Raw genomic sequence first — 22,545 nt, forward strand, 5'->3', positions numbered from 1 at the left:
CCATTTACTCGCATATACAGTTATACACACACCACATCATTTATTCATACAGATACTAATGCATACTTAATCTCTTATACAATCACTGATACAAGTACACACTCATCCATACAGCCACTCTCACAATCACTGACTCTCACATATAGTCATTTATATACTCCAACTCTCACATACACTGCATTTTACATTTGCAGTTACTTGGACATGTACCACTGAGACATCCATTCACACACCAACACACCCATACACACTAACCCACCCAAACAACTGTTTCCACATGCACTCTTGAACCCATACACCCAGTGAATCAACCACTCGCACATCTACACACACACACGCAACCAATCAATAACCCATATAGACACTCATGTAGTTACTGACCAACCCATGCAGCAGCTTATACAACAGACAGACATTCACACAGTTTAGTCACTAACCCATTCATTCAGTAAGACACATTTAATCACTCACTTGTACAGTCAGTCACACACCTACTAAATCCTCCATCCAGACACTTATACACCCACTCATTCTTCAATACACCTTGGCATATATATAAAACATATTTAAACTTCATAGAAACACACAGTCACTGGATGATGTCATCAGTGATGTCATTTGAGATGTCATCAGTGATGTCACTGACCATGTCCTGAATGATGTAATATGTCACGTAATCAGCAGTGCATTGCGGGGCAGTTATAGATAGCTGAACTAACTATAATGGCCAAATTTATCTGGATTTATACAAGTGAAATGTCTACCTAACTGGAACTCCCTGAAACCTATGTTTTTTTCAGTGAATTTCTAAGGTTTTTTTAAATGCTAATTTCTAACTAGAACATGCCTGAAACCTATGTTTTTTCAGTGAGATTTTTTATATATATATATTTCACTAAAAAAAGCATAGGTTTCACAACAGTTATAGTTAGGAATTAGTATTTAAAAAACCTATTAAATTCACTGAAAAACCATAGGTTTCACACCAGTTATAGTTAGCTGGAAATTTTACTGACATAAAACCATAGAAATTCCAACGTTATAGTTAGTTGGACTCACTATAACAAGCGCGCCTGCAATGCACTGCTGATGACATCACATATTACATCACTCATGACATCTTCAGTGACATCACTCATGACATCACTGATGACACCAGCCAGTGAATGTGTGTCTTTCTGAAAAATCAATATGTTTTATATATGTATTTGTAAAGGTTGATGGAAGAATAAATGGTTAAATAAGTGTGTAAATGGATGTTTTAAAAAAAAAAGAGATTGGTTAGCTGCCTTATTAAGTGTATTTTATTGAATACATATATTAGCGAGTAACTTTTAAATATTGAAATATATGTATCAGTGTTTCACTTTGTGTATAAGTGGCTGCATGGGTTGGTGACTGACTCACTGTTTGTATGTGTTTTTAAGACAATATATGTGCAGGACTGTATGGGTGGATGAGTGTGTATATGTGTGTGTTAGTGAGTGAATGACTGTCTCACTATTGTCTTTATTAGTAACAACATATATTTTAATCTAGTGTATGTGAGTTTTGATGTATGTAAGTGAGTATATGTGAGAGTGAGAGATTGAAAGAGTTCCTGTTTAAATAAGTATGTGTTTCCATAAGTGATTGTTTAAGAGAGTGAGTATGTGTAAGTTTCCTTACAAGTAAGGAGGTAGTGTGTGTATAGTTGTATATGCAAATAAATGGATGTTCAATAGTTTATTTGCATGTATGAGTATGTGTGTGAGTAACTTTTGGATGACTGTCGGTGTATAACAGGATGTATAGATGTATCACTACAAATGATGAGTGAGTATATGTATGAGTGACTATATAGAACTGTTGGTGAATCAGTGGATGTGCATATAGATGGTGGAATTACTGAATTGGTTGTTGTTACTGGTATGGGTATCTCCATTTTTTTGAAAATGTTAGTTTCTATTTTTGAATATGTGTTTCAAGGGTTACATTACACTATAAGGAGGTCTGTCACTCTGTCACAAGGATGGTGTCATAAGTGATGTCATGAGTGATGTCACTGACGATGTCATGAGTGATGTAATATGTGACGTCATCCGCAGTGCATTGCAGGCGCGCTTCTTATAGTGAGTCCAACTAACTATAATGTTGGAATTTCTATGTCAGTAAAATATCCAGCTAACTATAAGCGGTGTGAAACCTATGGTTTTTTCAGTGAATTTAATAGGTTTTTTAAATACTAATTCCTAACTATAACTGGTATGAAACCTATGTTTTTTTTAGTGAATTTCATAGTTTTTTTAAATGCTAATTCCTAACTATATATAGGGCCTCAAACCTATGAAATGTAATATTTTTTATAATGAATCCTATATTGTATATTTATATAATACTATTTTTTTTTTTGTTTTTGCCCTGGAGCGCTCCCGGTGCGCGGCCTGGTGAGCGCACCGGAAAGCGCAGTTTTCCCGCGCGCCCTGGGGCGCGCACCGGTGAGCGTCCCGTTGGCGCTAGTGCTGCGAACGAAAACATCATCGTGACTTATCGCGTAGCCGTGTCCGCATGATACGCACGGCGTAAGCGCACCCGGAAGCACTCGAGCGAATACAATCGCGCATCCTAAGCATCAGACGTTCTTATGCGACGCGCCCCGGCGCGTACGTAAGCGCGTCTGGTCATGTGACCTGAAAATAACACTTTTCATTGGTTCAGGACAGTTTTTTTTTCCAAATGATGAAAGACCCCACCTTTTTTCCTTATTCTGACTTTGTCCTTTGACTGAGGAAGACCTGTTTGGAGATCTGTGAATAATATTTTGTACTTTAAAATGGCTATAGTAGCAGCAGCAGCTGGAGCATCTGGACCACCACCACCACCACCACCACCAAGAGGACCACCACAACACCACAGTGGTGGAGATGAAGAAGAGGAGGAGGAGGAGGAGGAGGAGGAGGAGGAGGAGGAGGAGGAGGGGGAGGGGAGGGGAGTAGGAGATTCCTACCAGAAGACAATACCCCATATAGGCCAAAGTAGCACATTGTATGGGAGTTTTTTTCCATCCCAGAGGGCAAAAAGAAAGTGAATGCGCCAAAGGTAACTTGCCTAATCTGTAAGATGGAACTTTCAAGGGGTAACCCTAATACAAAATACTCATTTGGCAATAACACCACGATTCGGCACATGCAGCGCAGGCATCCCAACAACTATGCTGCGGCAGAGGTGAGAGAACTGGCCAGCAACCCTCCCCAATCTTCACCCAGCACCTCCAAACGAAAGCAACCCACTCCATCGGGACCAGAGACCAGGGAGATGGTCCCAAACATTCAGCCAAAGTTTGGGCAATACAAGATCACTTGTATTTTTTGTGGTAAGACCATCACCTATGGTGAGCAAAGCATAACGCTCATCAACCGTGCTGGTGACAACCACAAATGCCCCAAAAATCCATAATTTTTTCCTGATTTTTTTTTTTTTTGCTCCAGTTGAGCCGTTTTCAATTCCCTGTTTTTTGTTTCTCCCCATAAAAATAACAAAAAAAATATAAAATAGTTCATAAAAGCCAAAAAAAGTACAAAATGTTCAAAAAAAACATTAAAAAAAATAAAACAACAAAAAGAAGAAAAAAACAGTTCTTTTTAGAACTACCTCAAAATTATAAAAAAAGCCTACATTTTTTGAAAACTCTATCATTCTTTTTTCCCCATCGTACGCTCCCCGGTGCGCGTACCGGGCGCTCCCCCCCCCCCCCCCCGCGCAAATCGGAAAAAAATATTTTTTTTTTTGCCCCGCGGGGCCCTTTTATAGCCCCCACATCAAACCTAGGGAGTCAGGGGGGTCGACTCTGCCCCCTTATGGTCATTTCCCCCTTTGTTTTTGCCACCTCTTGTGTCTCGATCCTACCGAGACACAAGATGGCGGCCGCTCCAGACTGTTTGGAATGTTTACAGACACCCGAGAGCCAATCAGCTTTCCGCGCGCGAACTCGCGTAGCGCGCTGGTTAGCGCCCCGGTGCGCGTACCGGGGCGCGCTTATAGATATATATATATATTTTTGGGAACCTAAATTACTCAAAATCCACTGGAGCACATATCTTGAGACATAGCAAAGGCACATCGGGCTACCAGTCCCAACAATTTTGCCAAGTTTGGTGGATATCCATTCAGCCGCTCGGGCTAAAAGTGAGGTCGACCGCCCTATGGAAATTAACATGGGAAAAACACGTTTTGGAACCCCCCTTTTATCTCGGCCCCCGCTTGATGAATCCCCCCCTAAACTTTCAGGGAAGAACCGGAGCGCTGCGAGGCAAATTTGAGGAAATTTTCAGGCAGATTCCTCAACCGGCGCCAAAGTTATTCCCAATAGAATGTTGCGATTTCCCTATTGAAAATAATCCTAACTATAACTACCTACTGGCGACCGCCAGTAGGTAATACACACACACAAAAACTATTTGCAGTATACAAGTATACAAGGTTGTATATCATTCTGAAATATTCTTTCTTTATTGATATATTCTGTGCTGTCAAAATACATCAACCCCCACTAACAATTACTATAAATACAAACGTTGAAACGTTTCAGTTCCTGCTATATCTGTAATCCAGCATACTGGGTGACACCACTCTATTTTACAAAATAATGATCAGTCACTTAGCAGTTTAAAGGAGGTTTGTTGCTTGTCTAAGAATGGTACACTGTCCAGAAAATTATACGAGCTTGCCCCTAGGAATTTTGTTTCCAAAGACCATTACATGTTTGCACTGTGCATTCATTTTACAAAAACGCTATTTGTGCCCAAATATGTTATCCACCCTCCCAAAATAATTTCAGCTTTCCTCATATTTCTGAAAACCAACATATTTGTTATTTGTTTGCACTAAACAGCTGCCTCCCTCTTGCTCCAAAATAATCTGAAATTGTCCCCAAAATTATTGGCAATTTACTATAACAAATGTTGTTGGCAATTTACTATAAAATATGTTGTTAATTTGTTTAGTAGACTACTGTATATTTGTGTGTAAAGACGTAGTGACGTCATTCTCCTGTGTACCAGTTGTGTCCCTTAAATTGACGTTTCTTTGACTTTGAGAATATGTGCATTTGTTACCAGTGGTTTGTAAATTGGTCTCTAAATAGTCTAATATGCCTCCAGGAAATCTGTTAGTCTGCACCCCTAAAATAATGTGAATTCGTTCTGAATACGCTGCTTCAGAGTTTTCTCCAGTAAAGTTATAATTTTCACCAAATACCTTACAGTTTTGCACCATAAATGCTATGGTAGCAGTACCTATATGCATGCATTTGCTTTAGATGTATCAGTCTCCCAAAAATCCCAAAATGTTATCAATCTCACTATTTCTGAAAATTCAGTTTGACTGCCCTCGTGTTTTTTGTCCCTGAATATGTGTAGTTTTTGTCCAAAATTATTATATGAGTTGTGCAGAGTACTGCAGACATTTCAGCAAAGATGTTCAGATTTATCTCAATAAGCTTACTATTCCCCACATGGAATCTCCTCATTTGTTTGCAATCCCGTTCTGTGGATAATAACAATATGTCTGTATAATATCCCCAAAATATTGTTGGTTTTTTTGTTCATAATGTTGTACGTTTGCCTTAAGAGGTTGTGTATTCGTGCCACGACATGGAGTGGATTTGTCTCCAAATGTATTCAGCTATATCCCTATGTATGCTGCAAATTTGTCACTCAATAGTAAACAGATGTATCCCTAAAGGTGCTGTTAGAATGACTCTCAAAACAGCGTGAATTGATCCTCCGAGGTACTGTGGATTTGTCCCAATATTTGTTTTTAACTTGCTTTGATTTTATCCTTAATTGCAAAATTCTTTTGTCACTTAAGCAGACAGATTTAACCCTCTTCTTCTAATTCTCCTCTCAATATAAAATAATTGTGGCTATGAAGACACTGTAAACCATTTTACTAGAATTCATCGAGTGTGGCCCAAGGAATTTTATATGTTTTCGGATATGCTGTGGATTCATGCCATCAAATGCAGTAGATTTGTCTCTAAACATATGTGCTCTAAATTTGTCAGTTTAAATTACAGTTTGATCTCTAAACATGATGTTAGAGTAACCCTAAAAATGCTGGTATTTGACCCTCAAAGATAATGTGAATTTGTTCCCATATTTATTTTAATCATGCTTTGATTCCATCCCTAAATAAAACAGAATGTTGTTGTCTAAGCTGACACAATTTAACTCCGTTCTCCAAATTCTCCTCTCAAGCTTTAGCAAGGGTGGCTCTGGAAACCTTTAAACATTTTTACTAGAATTCAACCTGCATGTCCTTAGGAATGTTGTTTGTTCTCGAACATGCTGTCAACATATTTTGCTAGATGCTTGTGCCCAATACTGCCAGCTTTTACTCCCCCCCCACCTGCATCATGTCTATCCCAAATCTGAGCTATCTCCACAACAGTGCTGTTAGCCTTTCCAGGGGAGTATTGTTAAGATGTATATAAAATGATTTGTATGTCCCCAAAAGGCTTGTTATGTATCCTATTAATCTTTTAAATCTGCTCCTAAAATATCGTAACAAAGTCCTCAAATTGTACCAAATCTAAGTGTTCTGAGGGCACTTGCTTATCCACAAAAACGCAACATGAATATGGATCCAAAAGTAGCTGAAAAACGTGCTAAATTGTTGTCTGAAGTAGTGCCTCAGAAAATATTGGGCTTTGTTTAAATCTGATTCTGTTGTTTGTATGTTTCCAAAATGTTTGAGTGAAGTCACTTTATGTAAAAGTGCAGCTTTGTTCAATTTTGAACTCACTCTTAGTATTGGCCATAAGTGAGTTTGAAAGAGCTACAAATGTTTAAGGCGCAAGGCTTTTAATCTTTCTAAAAGGCACAATCCACCTCATTAGGAACTCCTGGGTAAGTCTGAATTTTTCAAATGTGAGTTGAGAGAAACTGCACGTTGACCTTGTGGTTTGTGCCAGCTCAGATTTCTCCCTCTTTTACCTGTAGGAATTTGTGCATGGAAAACGTGATTTCACCAGTTGGTAAGCATGCAAAGCTTGGAATTAGTAAAATCTCAAATATTGTTGCAGAGAAGGTATTTTACTTTTGCCTTTTTACCAACTGCAATTTGTAGGCACCTTATGGTGGTCTAAATGCCCTGATCTTTGAGGAGCTGCATTGCCAATTTTACTATCTAGTTTAAATTATTTCTTTCTTTGACATAATGACTTCCTTTTAAATCCATAAAGTTCTGCTTCACACCTGTTACTCTGATATCTTTTTGACTTTAGAAGAGTTTTTGCAACTTCTCAGGCCCCAGTGTCAAAGTCACAGCAGATAATTTACCACAAGTGGGGGTGGTCTGTGAGATATCAGGTACCAAACATGTGAAATGCTAGTTTCTTATTGGAAATGACTCCAACCTGTAGGAAATAAGTTATATGTTTTGATTGTCGCATGAAAAAAACAAATTCCAGGTAGTTGGGTAAGAACTCGAAGGCATGCCATGCCTTTTTTTGAATCTGCGTGCCCATTATATCATTTATTTTAATCTTGTGGGCTCTCGGTGTTTAGCTAAGATCTTGTGGGTAAGGGTTTTACTTGGGGTAAGTAACTGGTCATGGCTTTTAGAGAGTTCCATAGTTTTGAGACTAACACTGACTTTGGTTACAGCGAGGACAACACATGGGAGCCGGAGGAGAACCTCGATTGCCCTGACCTCATTGCTGAGTTCTTGCAGTCTCAGAAATCAGCCCACGAAACTGACAAATCAGACAGCAGCAAGCGCAAGGCGGAGTCTGACAGCGAACTGGGTGACGAGAGTAAGCCAAAGAAGAAGAAAGAGGAGGTGAGACTGGCATGGTGAGACTTGGGTGCACTGAAGTGCTCTCCAATGGCATCCAACAAACAGGTTATTATTGCATCCTGGGATTTTGACTTAAGGGAGGCTAGTGTCTAAGTGGGAGCTTGGCCTAGGGCAAACAGGTATATCTATCCCCCCAAAATACCCCAAGAGATGCTGTAGTCTACCTGAAGGAGTTTGACCTGAAGAGGGCATGGACTCCTACTCCAACGCCTTTCTCTTGGGTAGGCTATTTACTGTTTACATCCAGGAACCTTACCTAAGAAAGGCTGCTCTCCTTGTCCCAGATCCCTACCCTAACAAAATCAGTTGTCGACACCAGGTAGTCTGGCCCAAGGAAGTCTGATGTGCCTTTCAAACGGCCTATCCTGAAGGCAGATATTGTCCACAACCAGGAGTCTGCCTCTGTACTGCTAGTCTTTCTTTCCGTTACTACATTGTATGGGATGCTAGTGTCCATATCACAAAGTTTGACTCAAGGGATGTCTTTCTGCCTCAGGAGAATGATACAAAATAGGCTGATAACCATGCCTAAGCAAGGCTGGTGTGTCTCCCATGAGGCTGGCTTTGGGGGATCTGGTGTCCACACCCAGGCAGTGCTGTAAGGGACGCTGTGGCTTGACCTATGGAAGCTGACATTCCTTCACAAGGAGTCTGACGCAAAGTAGGTCGATGTCTGTGCCCTAGGAAAATACCCTGAATTATATGGTATCTTGCCCCCACAATCATGCCTTATCTGCATTCGGGAGCCTTAGCGAAGACTGCCGTATGCTCCCAGGAGGATAAGCAAAGCAAGGCCAGCATCCATCATTCCTGCAGGAATCGAATCTTAGGGAGACTGTACTCCTTGCCCCAAAAACCTATCCTAAGGGGGATTATTGGCCATGTATAATAATCTGACCCAAGTGAGGTTGGTTTTCCTGACAACAGGTGTCCTGTCTAATGGAGTCTGGCCCATAGCCATGCTCCTGGCCCAAAATGGTGTTGCCAACAGGAGCTTGATTTAATGGAAGCTAGTCCCAACATCTAGGATCTTGGCTTAGGGAAGGCGTGTGTCTAGACCCATAAGTAGAGTCCAAAGGAACTGATAGCCATGCCCAAATAGAATGGCCTAATAGAAGCAATTGAATGCAGCACATATAGAAGCCTAGCCAAAGGGGGAAAGTAGGTTCAGGCATCAAACCCTTTAATTCAAACATAAGGAATGCCGATGTTCAAACCCACAGGAGCCTGAGGTCCCAAGTTTTGAAAAGCCTTGACTGAGGTGAAGTGCCCTTGCATTGAACCTAACATATGGAAGATTGACGCGCCTTTCCTTTAGAACTGACCTAGGGAAGGCTAAGGTTCGTACCTTTAGCGGCCTGCCATGCATGTGGTATTGTTCTTACCCACATGGACCTGTTTTGAGAGACTCTATGCAAAATTCACAGGAACCTTACTTAAAGAGGACTTTACAGGGCCTCCAGGGATCAGACCTGGGGTACTTTGTTGTTGACACTTCTGGCAGAAAACCCTACTGAAACGTGTACCCCTGTGACAAGAACCCATGTTAGAAGATTCTGCTGTCACTGCCTCACATGCTAAATGTATGGATTGCTGCTTTACGTAGCCACATGAGTGTGGTTCAGTGGAGGTGTCCTTCCCAGCACAGGAGCCTGGCTTAAGGAATGTTGATGTTTACAATGTAGGAGACAGAGTGGCTGATGGACTCCTCCTGTGTATGTTCCGGTAAGCCATGTGGACCCTGCTATCAACAGTTGAGATGCCTGACCCACAAAAGGCTGATGTGACCGTGTTCAGGGCTGATCTAAAGAAAGCTGTGAGCCTGGCAAACTTGTGCCTGGCCTGGGGCCATAAAAGCCACATCTGTTCATAACTTTAGCTAAGGATGGCCCTACCCTACTGCTGCAGCCTAAGTGTTGGTAGCTGTTGCCTCTGTCCACGCAGCTGTACACAGTCAAGACTGGTTGATTTACCTACCTCTGGGTGTTAGTAGGGGAGGAGGCTTGCCAGTTTCCTGATTACCACAGCTCTCACCTAAGGAAGTCTGCTGTCCGTGCCCCAAGAAACCTGATCTGTAGGATGGTAACGTCCCGATTTGGTGGGATGGGTTTAACTGAAGTAGATGTTTACATCACTTTAACCTTTTTTTGGTTGAGACCGTTATCCCTTTGCCTGTACTGAAATCAGGGAGGCGAATGCCAATCATTCATGAGCCTGGCCTTCATATATCATTGTCCTCCAGAACCAGCTATAAAGGTCACTGTACCTAGTAGCTGTCCCCAAAGAAAATGGATATCCTTATCTAAAGTCCTAATCTAGAAGAAAATATGCCTCTATTGATAGAAAGCTAACCTAAGTGGGGTTGTTGGTCTCTTTCTAAAATCATACCGAAAAGAGACGGTCTATTTCACTAGAAACCTCCCCACTGGGTGGCTGGTAATCCATTTCTAGAAGTCTAGTCTTACTGGGGGTCATGTTTGTATATTAGATGCCTAACCTAAGAAATGTGGGTGCCCTGACGCGATTCTGGCCTAAGCCAGAAAATCTAACCTAAGGGTTCCCAATTCCTGGAAACTTAAAGTGACTTACAGAGTCAGCAGCTCCTATTTGTAGAAGCCTCACATAACAAAGACTCCTGTTCTTACCCTTATAGATCTACAACAACCTATTTGTCTAGCTCCAGAGGTCCAATTTAGCCTAAGGTAGGCAAATATTCTGGTCTTACAACTGTAATCTAAGGTGGGTTGGTGACCCTAGTCTTGAAAGTGTAACTTGAGGGAGGCTACTGTTTACACCTTGCTGGAGGATTCCCCTGTACGTTATCCGAGGGTGGTTGCTTCCCATACTCCAATGCCCTGGCCAACTGGAGGCTGAATTACCATTCTCAGACCCTGTAGTGAGGGAGGCCACTGTCCATGCCTGAATAGCCTAACCTAAGGGAGGCTGATGTCTCCGCCCTCAGGAGCCTGATCCAAGGAACAACACCACTGAAGCAGAGAAACTGGAAGGCAGCAAACTCAAGGCGGATTCTGACAGCGAGGTCGGCGAGGAGAGTAAGCCGAAGAAGAAGAAAGAAGAGGTGAGACCGAGCCTGGCGCAGGGAAATCGGGGTGTTCTGTAGTATTCTCCATTTACGCCAGACCGAGAGATCACTTCAGCCAGGGATTCTGTTGTAGTAGAGACTGGTGTACAATCCAGAGAGCCTCCTCCTTCATGGGAGACTAGTATTTACATCAAGAGCCTAACCTGAAGTAAACTGTTGCATAGACAAACCTCACACAAGCGAGATTGGTGTATGCTTACCGCTCCTAACTGAGAGAGCTTGGTGTTTCTGAACCATGAGCATCATCTTAAGGAGACAATTGTCCGCATCTTTTAGCCTGATTTAAAGAGGGCTTGTCCCTTTGATCCCACGAAAACTGGAGGTTATCACTGTGGATGTAGTTGTAAAGGTTGAAGAATGTGATGACTTCTAAGAAAGCGTGTTGAATAAAAGGTGCAGTTTGTGCATCCTTGAGGAATGATGGCATTGCAGAGGAGAGCAAATTAAAAAAGGAAGACCGGAATAGAAAAGATTTTGCGGCCACTTAGAGAGATGAGATTGGATCCAGTCCAGCACTGTCACGTGAATTCTGAGGCCAGCCATACTCTGTAACAAAGTGGGTATTGTACTAGCTGAACTGTAGATTGAGATAGAGTAGCAGCAGGGTGGTGACTTGTTTTTTAGTTGGTGGTTTAAAGTTCTTCCAGCTTGCGATTAAGAAATATTCTGTGCTGTGGCCGGGCATGAGCATATTTTGTTGTCAGAGGTTGTCTTTTTGCTGAAGGAATGATAGAGATGGTTGTAAGTTGTGCTTTTAATGAGTTTTTGTTAAGAAGAGTCTGTTCGTTATGGAGCTGAAGTTTTAAGTCCTCCACAAAAGAGAGAGTTACCCAGGTAGACCAGAAAGGACCGGGAAATGCAAAGCGATAGCATTTTTTTTTCCTTTCTGTGTTATTCAATAATAATGTGATTAATCAGAACAACATGCAATGAACCAAAGGAAATCTAATTGTAAAAATACGTGGCAACACGTAGAATCATATCCCTCATTTATTATTTTATAAAAAGTAACAGAATTGGATATTGGTATGATTCTAGACATTTAATTTGGTGCAATTAAAAACATATACATATACACAATGATTCAAAGAGTAAAAATTCGACATAAAAATATCTCACTTCAGTAAAGTAATATTGCATTCAATACTGTCCCCTTTATGGACTAATGCATCACATATGAAGAGTTATTGCATTACAGTTCATATAAGTCAATACAGAAAACATAACAAGAAACTTGATTCTTGTGTCAACACGTTTCGGTGTGTCTTTTTCCTTTGAAAAACACCTTCCTCAGGACTGAACATTTAAAAACATTGTATCTTCATAAAACAAATACATACAATAAACTTGTGTCTGTCATGCGTGCTTGTATTACATGTATGAATCATACCTTCCTTGGTTCAGTGTGTACTAACTAATTCCAACACGGGATGTATTAAAAATTCAACACCCCTGGATTCCTAAAATGTACTCAATCCTACTTGACATACATCTCTGTTATTATTTCTGAGGCTGTACAACTAGTTTAACTATTCACTTTTATGTTAAAACCAAAAGATCCACATAGTATTACAATCATCTTTATGTAGGGTCCCACCTCCCTCATTTTGATGTTATTCGAAGTCCGGGCCGTCCCTAAATCCTATACCATTTACCTGATACTTCACTAATCTGAAATAGAGATCAGTAGCTTACCCTCTTAAATCGCTAGGGGTTCAGGTAATTAATCCTGTAATAGTCTTTCAAGCTTCCATCTCAGTATGGACAGATCTATTCAATTCTGTTGAAGAATATCAATTGTATTAATTCATTCCAATACCTCTTGTGGTATTAGTCCTATAAGACTTCATCGCTATTTCAAATACTCACACGGGTTTTTGGTCTTAATGCCCGCTTTGGATTGCTGCTACCTGCATGTCTATCCTTTATCCCTTCAATTTTGACAGTTGTTGGTGTTGTTTTTTCCTATGGTATAAATTAGAAAAAAAGTACATTTGCTAACTCAACTCGTATCAATACAAAATCTAAAGGCCACCCGTTTTTCTTATGCAACACTTACCCTTTGATGGGGGTACTGTCATTCACATAAAATCCCTTTATTGGATAAACTCAGCTGTAATCTTGGGGTTTATTAATTAACCCTTAGCGATCCTACAGCCGCTACTCTGTACAATTTAGGGCGAGACTCAGAACTGTATGATGAAAGTAAACAAGTCTGATTGTTAGCGATATTTATTCATAATACCATCTTATCTACTGTTATTTCAAAAAGATGTGCATCCTATTTATTTCTACTTCTTACATAATGTCATTCCAAATCTGCGATTTTATCATGGCAAAACTTGGCGCACAGTAGTGCTAATCAAGCTCCCAACATGACCATTATAGTTTCACCAACGCTAGACGTATTGTAGATGATGCTAATGGTACTTTACATTGCCCATTATTCTATTCTGGGTGTACATCGTAAATGGCAGTCACCGGTTCTCCACACCGGTTATGATAGACACTGCCCTTGATATCAAAAATGCATGGACGTAAATTCGCAAGGCCATTTGGCGAACTGACATTACACAATCACTATATTAATACTCATACATGTTTTAAAAAAAATTTATAGTGCTCACTGTCTGAACTACGGAGGCTTTGATGACAGCCGGATATTAGTGCACGCTGCCAGCAACTGCTTGCTTTATAATTGCAACAAAAGCGCCCCTATTCACTCGAGCGTGACCTCTCCTTATCTATGTCGACGCGCAACGTCTGCCGACTCAGGGGTTCTGGGCAATCAGGAATACGGAACCACGTTTACTTCTCGTGGTATTTATATCGTGTAACGCGAGTTTAATTGTATTGAGTAATGCTAATTGGTGGCACTAAAAGCTTGAACGTGTTTTAGTCGCCATATTTGTAGTTTATTTGTGACTCCCTGCCCTATTTTGGAGAAGCTAACGTGAAGACGCTTGAATCTCGCTGTATTTATAATGTTACCATGCCATCCTATAGTTTTCATTGGGGGCCTGAACACGACTGCGAATTCTGGCACCATTTTTGTTGTAGTTTATTTATGTCTGGCTTCTACGATAATACGCGGCTGAACATCCGCGACTGCAGATTGAACTGCACATTTTTAAATACAGTATTAACATAATCTAACCAATGCTCGAGTCTCGCGATATATGGAGTTCCCTGCTTGCCAATGATATTATTAAGTGACAAAATCACTAATGCTTAATATTATACTATTCTTGTAGTTTGTATGTCTCCCGTTTCTATGGTAATATGTAGCTAAACCATTATACATAATGCGATTGCCTATTCTTCCTACGCTGTGTAAACATGGGCTAGCGAGAGCTCTAACCTCCATTTTTCAAGTGCATTTCATTCAAGTCATATGTATAATATTTAGTGTACTTGAGGTTGCCCCACAATCTTTTTAATCATTATATTCCTTTTTTATTATTATTTCCTTATTGTTATTATGCAACCATTCACATTTTACATTGTAATCACAATCGTAATGTTCTACATAGGCTAATCATTAGTGGATTTTTTTCCCAAACAATCTCAATTAGTACATAAACGGTGCCTGATCATGGCAAAAATTACAGCCAATATTCACATCACAAGTATATTAAGTCAAATGACTGAAAACACAGACATACATCATAAAATGGAGGATCGGGGCAAGTTTTTTCTGTTCTTCCAACTCCCACAAATTGTTGTCCTTAATAGTAATAGTGTCAGACTTTCTAAACTGTAAACATTCCCATTGGTAAGTACCACCATTTTGCACTTAATCAGTAAAAGACTTGTCACCATTTTCTATTGATCCTATCTAATGAGTCTCTCCCATTCCTCTCTGCTGTTTAAACCTTGAGAATATGTTTTAAATTTTGACATAAAAAATTGCTCTCTTTGTTTTCTCTTTTTATCAATGTCTCCGCCTCTTGCTGATACTTTTATTTTCTCTAAAATGAGCCATTTAAGATCATCCTCCTTAAGGTTTTTCTCAACCCAATGTTCCACCAATGGGGCATTTTTTAAATGTTTTTTTAGGGCTGATCTATGTTCCGTAAGGCGAAGTCGCATTTCGCGGCCCGTCTCTACTACAAATCCTTTCTGACATGGACAAACTATCAGGTAAACCACGTTTTTCGTTCTACAGTTCACATGATCATTCATCCAGTGAGAGATTTCATTAGGGTCTACGTTTTGTGCTTTAATGATTGATTACAATGAGTACAGGTACCACATGGCAAATTGCCTTTGATTTTGGTGCCATCCTTGATGCTCATCTGATTGCTTGATTTAGGTTCCCTAAATGTTTTTACTAAATTAATTCTTATCGTCTTATTGAGTCTATAGGCAAATGTTGGTTTCCGTAAGGGAATCATACCTGGTTTGTTCAGCAATGCCCAGTTTTTGTTGATCACATTTTTTAATTTATGGCTCATTCCATTGAAATTCGACACCATCACTATTCCTGACTCTGTGTTTAAACATTGCCCCATTGGTGGAACATTAGGTTGAGAAAAACCATAAAGAGGAAGATCTTAAATGGTTCCTTTTAGAGAAAATAAAAGTATCAGCAAGAGACGGAGACATTGATTAAAAGAGAAAACAAAGGGAGCAATTTCTTTATGTCAAAATGTAAAACATATTCTAAAGGTTTAAACAGCAGAGAGGAATGGGAGAGACTCATTAGATAGGATTAATAGAAAATGGCGACAAGCCTTTTACTGATTAAGTGCAAAATTGTGGTACTTACCAATGGGAATGTTTACAGTTTAGAAAGTCTGACACTATTACTGTCAAGGACAACAATGTGTGGGAGTTGTGGGAACAGAAAAAACTTGGCCTGATCCCCCATTGTATGATGTATTTCTGTGTTTTCAGTCATTTGACTTAATATACTTGTGATGTGAATATTGGCTGTAATTTTTGCCATGATCAGGCACCGTTTATGTACTAATAGAGATTGTTTGGGAAACAAATCCACTAATGATTAGCCTATGTAACACATTATGATTGTTATTACAATGTAAGATGTGAATAGTTGCATAATAACACAAGCATTTACAATGCAATAGGTCTCGCAGCATTAAAGTTTGAGTTATTGGCATTGTGTATGACAATGCGTTGCATACAAGTTTTAACAAACTTTGAATATGTGAGCAGTGAGAGTGTGTGTAAGAGTATGCTGTTGCTCACAGCTGTTATTATTCACACAGCTCTGATGATGCACCTCACGCACGGGGCTGACGCAGTTATTATTCACACAGCTCTGATGATGCACCTCAGACACGGGCTCACAGCTGTTATTATTCACACAGCTCTGATGATGCACCTGAGCACGGGGTTGACGCAGTGATTATGCACACAGCTCTGATGATGCACCTCACGCACGGGGCTGACGCAGTTATTATTCACACAGCTCTGATGATGCACCTCAGCACGGGGCTGCCGGCAGTTATTATTCACACTGATCTTATGATGCACCTCAGGCACGGGGCTGACGCAGTTACAGTGGAGTGGTGTGTCTCACTGGTTAGAGGCAGCAGACCCGGAACCAGAGGGCGGCCCAGGACCAGGGTTCAATTCCCGACGCGGCAGGGTCGTGGACCAGGGTCAGCGGACTCGATAATTCTCGTCTCGGTGCCTACTCTAACCAGGGATCACACTCGGCAACTCTGGGCATTAGCTTGCCTCATCTCCACAACGGCCCCCCACACTCGCCGGGGATGCCTGGTTTCACCTTGGAGATACCCAGTAGGGACCATCTCACAGGGAAAGCCAGGACGGGTTCCCCAGCGGTCTACAGCGCGGAGATACCCCATGTGGTGTGATTCATGCGCTTTACAAGACATCATTACATTACATTACATTACATGGCTCATCTGCATAATGTCCGGTGTTCAACCCCAAGCTGTGTTTGAAAGAGCAGGGTCCATTCAGGCCCTGCGCTGTCAATCACATTCACACCATGGTGTGCATTTGTGCACACACTCGAATCCTGGCATTCCGCTGACTGCAGCAATTAAGAAAGAGATAAGGGTGTAAAATGGCCTTTATCCCAACTGAGTCTTTTGTGTGAGTGTCTGTCTGTTTCTGTCTGGGTGTTTGCCTGCTTGTGTGCGCATGTTTGTGTGTGTGTGAGAGAGAAAAGCGAGTGAAAAGGGAGAGAATCCAGGCACTAGGCGGGTATTTTAAAGGACATTCTTGGAATGCTGGTGTGAGCATTGATGTTTATGTGAGTGCGCATTGAAGAATATATAAATATTTGGCCACATACTAGAAGTCTCTTATATGTCTTGTCTTTAGTCCCGCCCCTAGCCCCGCCCACTTGCTATCAATCAATCAATTTAAGAGTACCTGGACTTATTTTTCCCCATTTAAAGCACTGGGTGTAAGACCTGGTCTGCGGAATTGCTTTGGCCCCTGAGGGCTATAGCTAAGTCAAGCAATTAAACATAATGATTAGTTTTATCGAGCGGAGGCCATTGTTGTACAAACCTGTAAGGAATCTCTCCCTGCCAAAGGAGTCATAAACAGCGGATGGCGTTCAGAGATTTGAATTTGAATTTTTAGAAATTTGTAGAGCGAACCTACACTATGCAGTTTCTTGGCGCTGGGGGTTTTTACTGGGCAGAAAGGACACAGCGGACTAGGGGCTAAAAGCTTGCTGAAACAGAAAAGTTTTAAGGGGGCTGCGTAACTCCATATAGGAGGACGAAAGTCTAATAGGGGGCTTTGTCAGCACACATCTGTGATGCAGTCTGAGTCTCGAATGGGAATTAGACGGACGAAAGACCAGCTTTACTGTAAGGAAACTCCCGTCTTAGGCAGTATGACTACCCCATGCTCGATCTGGTGAAAACAGACATAGGTAACATATATGTATAGTAAAGGGCTTGAGGTACTTAGTTTTAGTTTTTTTTTGCACAGACTAGAGCGCCTTGGAGCTGCTGATATTTTAGAGTGGGCACGCCGCACGGAGCTTTCCAATATGAGTGGGTCCCTAGTTTACCATGGGGATTAGTGTTTTTGTTTGACTTGATCGTGAACAGGAGGCACAGCTGTTCGAGTATTAGAATGTATGTTACGAGTTCACGCCGAGCCAATGAGCAGTCGATTTGGTCACGTGGCCGGGAGCAGCAGGTATGAAGCCCGCCCCTTTTTAAAGTAGAATGGTTCCTGGGTGCCCTAACTTTACATCACAGGCAATACATCTACTGTCTATACATAGCTGGTGAGTTTTCCTGCAATTACAATGAGAGACAAAACTTTTCATGAGCTTTTACTTCGCAGCTAAGTATATATAAAGGTCATACAATTTACATTTTTAATGTACTTAACCTTTACACTCATATATAGATGTGTGTGTAATACACCCACACAGGCACCCCCCAAAGATATAAAAAACAAGCGCTCTCTGATGACTTGCATAAGGCTCTCAGGTGTCTACAGCCACTTTCCCTGTGCGGGGTGGCGCTGTGGGCCGCCGGGTGCATTTGCCTCTGCACACGGCCTAAGGTCTTCAGCTGGACGCCACCCCTCCTCAACCCGCTCTTCTGAGGGCCACACAATGCCAGCTATGTCGTGGCCTGTGCTGTTCGGGCGCCACCTCAGTGGGATGTCATCTCGGTGGGGGGAGGTTCTAGCCGTCTCTACCACAGCACTTTCCTTTGTCCGCCGCAGCAGTAGTTTCGGAGCAGCAGTATTTCCCCCTAGCCTCACCGCTACGATTCAGCGGCAACCAGGCCTCCAACTGAACCGTCTCTGTTTTCCTCCTCTCTGGTTGGGGACGTTGTGTCTATTTCTGAAGGGCTGAATTTCACGGACTGCTGCGGATTCCTGCGTATGATGCAGTGCGTGGATTTCCGAACCGAAACACAGAAGACAGCCAGCGAAACCGAAAGCAGCCCGGGCTGAGAGTGAGAGGGTGGGGGCTGCCCTCGCATGCGCGCTCCGAGCCCCGGAGCCAAAGCGGAGTGCGGCATCTTCACCCGGGTCCCAGGAGGGGGCCCGGGGGGGGGGCGTGCACGTGCCAGTCTCTTGTCCCAAGTCTTGTTAGTCCTTGAATTGTCACTTAATATTATCATTGGCAAGCAGGGAACTCCATATATCGCGAGACCTGAGCATTGGTTCGATTATGTTAATACTGTGTTTAAAAATGTGCAGTTCAATTTGCAGTCGCGGATGTTCAGCCGCATATTATCGTACAAGCGAGGCATAAATAAACTACAAAAATGGCGCCAGAATTCGCAGTTGTGTTCAGGCCCCCAATGAAAACTATAGGTTGGCATGGTAACATTATAAATACCGCGAGATTCAAGCGTCTTCACGTTAGCTTCTATAAAATAGGGCCGGGAGTCACAAATAAACTACAAATATGGCGACTAAAACACGTGCAAGCTTTTAGTGCTGCCAATTAGCATTAATCAATACAATTAAACTTGCGTTACACAATTTAAATACCGCAAGAAGTAAACGCGGTTCCGTATTCCTGATAGCCCAGATCATAACCGGTGTGGAGAACCGGTGACTGCCATTTACGATGTACACCTAGAATAGAATAATGGGCAATATAAAGTACCATTAGCATCATCTAAAATATGTGTAGCGTTGGTGAAACTATAATGGTCATGTTGGGAGCTTGATTAGCACTACTGTGCGCCAAGTTCTGCCATGATAAAATCGCAGGATCGCAGATTTGGAATGACATTATGTAGGGAGTCGGAAGAAATAGGATGCACATCTTTTTGAAATAACAGTAGATAAGATGGTATTATGAATAAATATCGCCACCAATCACACTTGTTTACTTTCATCATACAGGTCTGAGTCTCGCCCTAAATTTTACAGAGTGGCGGCTGTAGGATCGCTAAGGATTAAGTAATAAACCCCAAGATTACAGCTGAGATTATTCAATAAAGGGATTTTATGTGAATGACAGTACCCCCATCAAAGGGTAAGTGTTGCATAAGAAAAACGGGTGGCCTTTAGATTTTGCATTGATACGAATTGAGTTAGCAAATGTATGGTTTTTCTAATTTATTCCATAGGAAGAAACAACACCAACTACTGTCAAAATTGAAGGGATAAAGGATAGACATGAAGGTAGCAGCAATCCAAAGCGGGCATTAAGATAAAGACCCCCTGTGTGAATGTGAAATAGCGATGAAGTCTTATAGGACTAATACCACAAGAGGTATTGGAATGAATTAATAACATTGATATTCCTCAACAGAATTGAATAGATCTGTTTATACTGAGATGGAAGCTTGAAAGACTACTACAGGACTAATTACCTGAACCCCTAGCGATTTAGGGGGGTAAGCTACTGATCTCTATTTCAGATTAGTGCAGTATCAGGTAAATGGTATAGGATTTTAGGGACTGCCCTGACTTCGAATAACATCAAAATAAGGGAGGTGGGACCCTACATAAAGATGATTGTAATACAATCTGGATCTTTTGGTTTTGATATAAAAGTGAATAGTTAAACTAGTTGTACCTCCTCAGAAATAATAACAGAGATGCATGTCAAGTAGGATTGAGTAAGTTTTAGTAATCCAGGGGGGTTGAATTTGGAATACATCCCGTGTTGGAATTAGTTAGTACACACTGAACCAAGGAAAGTATGATATATATATATATATATATATATATATATATATATATATATATATATATATATATGTAATACAAGCACGTGTGACAGGCACAAGTTTTATTTTATGTATTTATTTTTAGATTTGTTTTATGAAGATACAATGTTTTTAAATGTTTAGTCCTGAGGAACGTGTTTTCCAAAGGAAAAAGACACACCGAAACGCGTCGACACAAGGATCAAGTTTCTTTTGTTATGTTTTCTGTATTGACTTATATGAACTGTAATGCAATAACTCTTCATATGTGATGTATTAGTCCATAAAGGTGACTGTATTGAATGCAATATTGTAAAAAATTACTTTACTGAAGTGAAATATTTTTATGTCTAATTTTTACTCTTTGTATCATTGTGTATATGTATATGTTTTTAATTGCTCCAAATGAAGTGTCTAGAATTATACCAATATCCAATAAATGAGGGATATGATTCTAAGTGTTGCCACATATTTTAACAATTAGATTTCATTTGGATCATTGCATGTTGTTGTGATTAATCACATTATTATTGAATAACACAGAAAGGAAAGCATTTTTGTTATCGCTGAAGTTTTAAGGCCTTGATGTTTGAGGATAGGTTTGACGTGGGAGGCCGTTAGGCTGCTGGTAGATTGGTCAGTAATGAAGGAGTTGTCGGTACTTTGAGCGGGTATGCTTCTGAATTATTTATTTATTTATTTTATATGAAAGGTTTTATATAGCGCTGGCTAGACCCGGGGGTATCGGAGCACTTTACATGAGCATTAAACAGTTACCGAAAAAGACAGATTGTTCAATGCGATATAACACAAATAGGCAAAGATTGGAAGATATTAAATTTACAGATGACCCAAAAAAACTATTTACATGAATATAGGTTGTCAAGTAGAGCTATTATTACATGGTAACAAAACTAAATAGGCAAATGGGCAACAAAGCTATTTACATGCGTATATAGGCTATCAAGAAGACCCATTTTACACAATCACAGGTGCTCAGAAAACCGCTCATTGCTGAATAAAGCTGAACTGGAATTTCTAGGCTGGTTGGTGGGAAATGAATAAACGGTTTAATATAAGTGGGTGAGAACCAATTGGGGGAATGAGGAAATATCGTCGCAGGGAGATAGGAGTAGGAGCATGGGGAGGGGGTAATGGGTGGAGGGAGGGGATTAGAGGGTGAAAAATCAAAAAGGAAAGGATGTGCGAGAGGGGTAAGAGTCAAGCAGAATGAAGAGTGGAAGCAGAGCGGGGAAAGTTGAAAGTAGGGTCAAAGGCGACGATTAAGGACCCCAATGTTTGATGAGAAGATGAGATTTGAGGTCTTTTTTGAAGCTGAGGTAGGAGGGGTAATAGCCCAAGTCCCTAGGTAGAGCATTCCAGGAGAAGGCATGAGATTGAGTGGTTGTCCTTTTTTGACAGGGGTGGGACGAGGAGGAGACCGTTAGTGCTTCACATTTGTCAGTAGAAGCCCACTTTCTTGAGTTTGTTTGAGCGGTACAGCGGGGTTTGTTGATGAAGGGCTTTGTGAGTTATGCATGCAGTCTTGTAGTGACTGTTCCTTCAACAGGTAGACAATTAAGGGCTTTGAGGGCTGGGGAGATGTGGTCAAATCGTTTACAGTCAGTAATTAGCCTAGCCGATAGGTTAAGCACCGTGTACTTTGGGAGTTCCAGTGAAGATGGCGTTGTCATAGTCAATTTTGGAGAGGACTAGTGACTGGACAACCGATTTAAAGTAATCAGATGGAATGAAGGGTTTGATTTTCTTAAGATGACACAGAGTGAAGAGGGCTCCTTTTGCCTAGTTTTTTATGTGGTCATTGAGAGTGAGGTCTTTGTCAATAGTGAAACCGAGTGATTTCACTGAGTTAGGTAAAGAGAGCAGGAAGTTGAGGGCATTAAGATCAGAGAGCCAGCCTTGGATTGGGAGCTGGTTGTTTTTGGGAGA

The 22,545-nt window shown here is 41.1% G+C and overlaps 1 protein-coding gene across 5 annotated transcripts in view; it reads left to right on the forward strand.

The window, feature by feature from the left end:
- Positions 1-22,545, forward strand: part of CBX1 (chromobox 1) — a 157,691-nt gene that overhangs the window by 34,010 nt on the left and 101,136 nt on the right. The window contains exons 3-5 of one of the 5 annotated variants that reach the window (XM_086924271.1): positions 6,981-7,015; positions 7,647-7,821; positions 10,802-10,918. The exons of 1 other annotated variant lie outside the window; for it this stretch is intronic. In XM_086924271.1, coding sequence (XP_086780397.1) covers positions 6,981-7,015; positions 7,647-7,821; positions 10,802-10,918 — 327 coding nt within the window. The remainder of the gene's footprint in view (positions 1-6,980; positions 7,016-7,646; positions 7,822-10,801; positions 10,919-22,545) is intronic. 3 more of the 5 variants (XM_086924272.1, XM_086924273.1, XM_086924275.1) reach the window with 3 other exon arrangements.

Source organism: Lissotriton vulgaris, chromosome 5, assembly GCF_964263255.1.
Source record: "Lissotriton vulgaris chromosome 5, aLisVul1.2, whole genome shotgun sequence".
Lineage (NCBI taxonomy): Eukaryota > Metazoa > Chordata > Amphibia > Caudata > Salamandridae > Lissotriton > Lissotriton vulgaris.